The following is a 5,996-nucleotide window of genomic DNA, read 5'->3' as shown; positions in this document are numbered from 1 at the left end:
TCTGGCGTCCCCCTCTCCCGCCCGGGGTTGGGGAGAGGGACCAGGAGCACAGTCTAGAGCGTGGCGAGTCGCAGACACACTGAGGTCGGAAGCGGGGCGGGAAGGACAGCAGGGATGTGTCTTTTCCAACGATGTCAGGAAGCGTCAGGAAGCGAGAGTGGTCCTCGCCAGGGAACAGAGCGTTCCCACCGGCATAGGGCGGCCGGAAGCCACCCCGCCTCGCGCTCCCGGCGCCTCTAATCCGGGTACAGAAGAAAGCCCGAGAACGTGCTGTACTTGTTGTTGTTGCCTCCGTGAGCCTTCCCTCCGTCCAGCTTCACGTACACCTCGTCCCCTGAATCAAGGTGCAGCACCACGCTGTTACTGGCGTAGTCGTAGTTCTGGTCGGCGTCCTGTGCGATGGCGCTGGCCCGGACCTGGGGGCGAGCGGCCACAGCGGGTGGGCCCGGGCACCCGTGCTTGGGCCCTCGCCTGTCCCCCACGTGGCGCGCCCCCTGGCCGGCCTTCCGCCTGCAGCTCCAGGGTCCATGCTCCCACCCAGGCTCCACGCTCTCTCTCCAACTTAGCCAACTCCTTCCCGGTCCCCTATGCTCCGCAGTTTCCAAGTCCGGGAGGGAGGGAGAGAGAGGGCTTCGTAGGCACTGACCCAGCGGGGACGGGCGGGAAGCACGCGCCGGGGCCGAGAAGAAAGGAGACGGGAGGGCACAGGGGAGAATGGGGTGCACAGAGAGCTAAAGAAGAGTGAGGTTTCCGAGAACCCCACGGGGCTTCAGGCGGGTATGCAAATAGCGGGGAGAGTGCAATTTGGTCTCGGAGCTCTGGGAACGGGAACGCAACCTCGGGAGCTATGGGACCAGGGCGCACCGGGAAACGGGATGCTATCGTGCGCTCCCTGCCGGGGCGAGCTCGGGCGCCGGCGAGTGGGCAGAAGGGAGGCTGGGTTCCCAGGCGGTTGGGGGCTCAGGGTGGGAACGAGGGTCCGCGGGGATCTGCGGGGGAGGAGGTGGGAGTAGGGGGGTCACTGACCTGCCCGTTCTTGCAGAGGTCCGCCCACATGCTAGTGCCGTCGCCGCCGCGCATGAGGATGTGGTAGGTGAAGAAGTAGATGCCCCGCACCTGGCAGCTGAACTTGCCAGTAGTGGGGTCGTAGTGATTGCCGAGATTGGTGACCACGTCGTCGAATCTGAGCACCTCGTAGCCCTCGTGGGGGCTCTTCAGACCCACATAGAAGGCGATCTTGGGACCGCTGAAGGCGGCGCTCAGCGCGCCGGTCACTTCGCCCTCAGAGTCGCCGCCGCCCCCGGTTCCGCCACCCACCACCCCGACACCGCCTGCCGCGCCCGCCGTCAGCTGCAGCCCAGGCAGCCCGGGCCGCCCTGAGTCGCCCTTCTCCCCCGGGGGACCCCTGGGTCCAGGTGGGCCCGGCTCTCCCGGGGGGCCCCGCGGCCCCGGCTTGCCGGGTCGCCCCGGGTCGCCCTTGGGTCCCTGGATGAAAGGGGGCGGAGGGTTGACGCCCAGGTCCCGCATGACTTCCAGGGCGGTAGCGCTGGGTCCGGGCGGTGGAGCCTTGGCGCCCGCGGGGCCCCCGCCGGGTGCCGCGCTGTACGGGTCGCAGGTCATGCGGCAGGTGCCCAGCATCTCGTAGTGCGCCGCCCCGGGGGGCGCCGCCTGCAGCAGCAACGGCACGGCGATAAGCAGCCCCAGCGCCATGGCCAGGAGCACGCCGACGGCCGCCAGGCAGGCGCGCCGCCGCCGCTGCCACAGCCGGGAGGCGACCGCCACCAGCTCCTCCTTGCCGCCCGGGGAGGGAATGGTGGGGCGGCTCGGGCGGCCCCGCTCCCCGCGCTCGGGGGCGGACTCCGCGGGTCCCGGCCGCGCCCCCGACGTGGCGACCCCCTGCTCTGGGCGCCCAACTACTTCAGCAAGAGGCGCCCTGGCCCAGGCGCGGGTGCGCACCGCGCTGTGGCTGCTCTGGAGAACCGCGGAGCCCGGCACGCATGGCCGGGGGCTCACGGGACGAGCCCGGCGCCCCACGGGTCCCGGCGGCTGCGGCCGGGGAGAGCCGGCTGCGAAGGCGGCGTCCCGCGAGGGCCCGGCCGCGCTGCCTCCTGCCCGGCTCGCCTGGGCTCGGCGGGGATCCGCGCGCAGGGAGGGCGCTGGGGCTCTGCGGCGCGCTCTGCTCTGCTCTGCTCTCCAGCAGCTCGCTGGCTCTCGCGCGGAGGGGGGACCCAGCTACCCTGACGTAAGGAGTCCGGGGCTGAGCTGCGGAGGCGGCGAGCAAGCAGCGCGCGCTGCCATCACTTGGGAGACGGCGCCCTCGTGTCATCAGCCTTCGGTCCTCCTCCTCTCCGGCGGCTCCCTCGGCAGAGACGGCGAGGGTGCGGTTCCTCCTGGCGGCGCCTGGGAGCCACAAGTGGGCGCAGCGGGCGCAGCCCGGGCCCAGCTCCTCGGGCACACCCACTGGCGGCCACACTCACGCGCCCTCACCCACGGCACACTCACCGGCGCACACAGGCACATCTACATGGCCACGAAGGCACCCGGAATCCCGACGCCAGCAAGGTCCTTCGGGGGTCACCTAATCCACCCCCTGCCTGCAAGCAGGACTAGACTTAAACCCCCCAGTCAAGGAGAACCTCAGTCCCATAAGCCCCAGGAGAGAAGAACTTTCTGGAAGCCCTGCTGAGTTACCTCTTCAGAATGGAATAAATCTCGCTTCTGGAAGGTCTTTCACACATCTAGCCTGAGGACTCCAAGCTATCAAATAGGCTCCAGAAGAGCATCCCACCAACTCTTTGAATGACTCTTTGAAAAGCCCAAAGCCCCAAAAACAAGAGTCTACTAGCCTTAGCCCCTTTCTTCTACCCAAAGAAGGTCTGGCCCTTGCAAAGTTCACTTAAATCCAGATCCCTGACACCCAGCACTTGGCGGTAACCTTGGTGCACTCAGCTCCCACTCCCAGCCAGCCACTACCAGCAGATCCACAGACAGGTTCCTTTGGACATCCCCAGCTCCCTCCTACTAAGGTGGGTTTAGTTATTTAAAAAATAGTCCAAAGCCATTCTGAGCCAAAGCTGTGGCACCTGATTTAGAGAAGAATTATCCATCTCTAATGCAGCTTGTGAAAATAAAGCAAGGATGGGAGGTACTTCTGTGTGTTGGTAAAACCTCAGACATCAAAAGCCCTGTCTTCCCTAAATGTAAGGCCAGACACTATAAAACTCTTAGAGGAAAACATAGGTAGAACACTCTATGACATAAATCACAGCAAGATCCTTTTTGACCCACCTCCTACAGAAATGGAAGTAAAAACAAAAATAAACAGATGGGACCAAATGAAACTGAAAAGCTTTAGCACAGCAAAGGAAAACATAAACAAGATGAAAAGACAACCCTCAGAATGGGAGAAAATATTTGCAATAGAAGAAACTGACAAAGGATTAATCTCCAAAATTTACAAGCAGCTCAATATCAAAAAAACAAACAACCCAATCCAAAAATGGGCAGAAGACCTAAATAGACATTTCTCCAAAGAAGATGTACAGATTGCCAACAAACACATGAAAGAATGCTCAACATCACTAATCATTAGAGAAATGCAAATCAAAACTACAATGAGGTATCACCTCACACCAGTCAGAATGGCCATCATCAAAATATCTACAAATAATAAATGCTGGAGAGGGTGTGGAGAAAAGGGAACCCTCTTGCACTGTTGATGGAAATGTAAATTGATACAGCCTCTATGGAGAACAGTACGGAGGTTCCTTAAAACACTAAAAATAGAACTACCATATGACCCAGCAATCCCACTACTGGGCATATACCCTGGGAAAACCGTAATTCAAAAAGAGTCATGTACCACAAAGTTCATTGCAGCTCTATTTACAATAACCAGGACATGGAAGCAACGTAAGTGTCCATTGACAGATGAATGGATAAAGATGTGGCACATATATACAATGGAATATTACTCAGCCATAAAAAGAAACGAAATTGAGTTATTTGTAGTGAGGTGGATGGACCTAGAGTCTGTCATACGGAGTGAAGTAAGTCAGAAAAAGAAAAACAAATACCGTATGCTAACACATATATATGGAATCTAAAAAAAAAACAGGTTCTGAAGGACCTAAGGGCAGGACAGGAATAAAGACACAGACGTAGAGAATGGACTTGAGGACATGGGGAGGGGGAAGGGTAAGCTGGGACGAAGTGAGAGACTGACATGGACTTATATATACTACCAAATGTAAAACAGAAGCAGCCGCATAACACAGGGAGATCAGCTGGGTGCTTCGTGACCACCTAGAGGGGTGGGATAGGGAGGGTGGGAGGGAGACGCAAGAGGGAGGAGATAAGGGGATATATGTACATGTACAGCTGATTCACTTTGTTATACAGCAGAAACTAACACGCCATTGTAAAGCAATTATACTCAAATAAAGATGTTAAAAAAATTAAAAATTAAATTGCCATATGATCCAGCAAAAAAAAAAAGCCCTGTCTTCTGGTTCTGCTCTTGCCCTGTCTGTGACTTTGGGTGGGTCGTTCGCTTCTCCAAGACTCCGTTTTCCTAAAAGGCAAGCTCTTGTCCCAGCCCTCCCTGACATGGGAATGCAGCAGGCCGGGCCTGGGAGGAGAGTCAGTGGCTGATGTCAGTGTTTGGCAGAGCATCAGTGTCTCTGGAACAACTGTGCTCCTTCCTGAGGCTATTGCTTTGAGGAGAACATTTCATTTATCAGGTATTGTGTTCTCATGGGTTACTTAAAAATTCATCTTGTTTCTCTCTGGTTACTCTGGGTCATTTCCCCTCCCCACTGTGCATTGGTCCAGCCTCTTCCTTTGTTGGTGTCTCTCCCAGGGAATAGCAGAATATCTGGCACCTGGTAGGCCCTCAGTACAGATTCCTGGAAAAGGTGACTAAACCTAGCTTGAAGCAAACTTGACCCAGGAGATAAGGGGGAGGAGGGACTCATTTATTGGGCAGCTACTATGATGCATCAAGCACTTTGTATGTGCTGCTTCACATACTTCTCCCAACAGTCCTATGGATTAGCAATCATTCTCCCATTGCTCAGATGAGAAGACAAAGGCTTTGAAAGTGTGAGGTGCCTGCCCAGCGTCCTCCACCATATAACAGAGCAGGACTCCTCCTCCCACCCAGACCAGGGGCTCTGAGAACCTGGCAGTGAACATAGCACTGGCCACTAGCTCCTGGCCACGCTCTTCACTTGTTTGCTGGGTCCTGGGAGCCCTCCCTTCCTTTCCCTAGGGCCACCTCTAGAACTAGGAGCCACAGTGATTCCAGGAGCCACACTGCCGGGTTCCAGTCTTGGCTCTGCAACTTCATGTCTGTGTGACCTTGGGCAAATTGCTCACCTCCCTGAGCCTCAGTCTCCATGTGTGTAGAATGGGAATGACAAATGTCACTTCCAAGTTATTGAGAGATTAAATGAGTTAATTAATACAAAGGCCTTAGAACAACAGCAGGCTCAGTAAAGGTTCACTATTATTATTAACTGTTGATACTTTGGACCTCCACCATCATGCCTAAGACCACCACTAAAGTGAGACATGTGGGCAGTAAGCACATGTGGGGTGGGGAAAGTGGATTTATTTAAAAAACAGAGAGACCCAAAGATCATCCACGCATCCTATCCTTCTCAGAAGCAGAGAAGGGGGACCGCACCATCCATCCCACATTCCCCTCAGACTGCCCTGCTCTGGCTTCCTGCCCTCTATCAAGACTGCCCAGGGTTTTCAGTCATCAGCTCCACCCGGACAAATATTTTCCAGGCCTGCATTCACTTTGAATTCCTCAGCCCTGCAGACCACCAATTCCCCCAATTCCAGTGCTTTTGCCCCTGCAGGATCTGGGCAGGGGAAAAGCAAGGAGGGGCAAAGTTTGCTACTCAGGCTTTTACTTTCACAGACCTCAGGCAAAGCAACCTTTCCAGGGCACCCGCATTCCTGGGAGCAACTATGGGCTTGCAGGC

At 56.6% G+C, this 5,996-nt stretch overlaps 1 protein-coding gene across 2 annotated transcripts; it reads right to left on the bottom strand.

The window, feature by feature from the left end:
* Positions 1-236: 236 nt before the first annotated feature.
* Positions 237-1,710, bottom strand: C1QL2 (complement C1q like 2). Of its 2 annotated transcripts, XM_061199210.1 has the most exons (3): positions 1,314-1,710; positions 1,027-1,274; positions 237-416 (listed from the first exon to the last, which is right to left on the bottom strand). In XM_061199210.1, the coding sequence occupies exons 1-3, from the start codon at positions 1,708-1,710 to the stop codon at positions 237-239; spliced, it is 825 nt and encodes a 274-aa protein (XP_061055193.1). The 2 variants fall into 2 exon arrangements, with proteins under 2 accessions (XP_061055193.1, XP_061055190.1); XM_061199207.1 differs by having other exon boundaries at positions 1,027-1,710.
* Between the last annotated feature and the right edge of the window lie 4,286 nt (positions 1,711-5,996).

The sequence above is a fragment of the Eubalaena glacialis genome, chromosome 1 (genome assembly GCF_028564815.1).
Source record: "Eubalaena glacialis isolate mEubGla1 chromosome 1, mEubGla1.1.hap2.+ XY, whole genome shotgun sequence".
NCBI classification, from domain to species: Eukaryota; Metazoa; Chordata; class Mammalia; order Artiodactyla; family Balaenidae; genus Eubalaena; species Eubalaena glacialis.
Note: the sequence above shows the minus strand (reverse complement) of the source record. Positions and strands in the feature narration are given on the sequence as shown.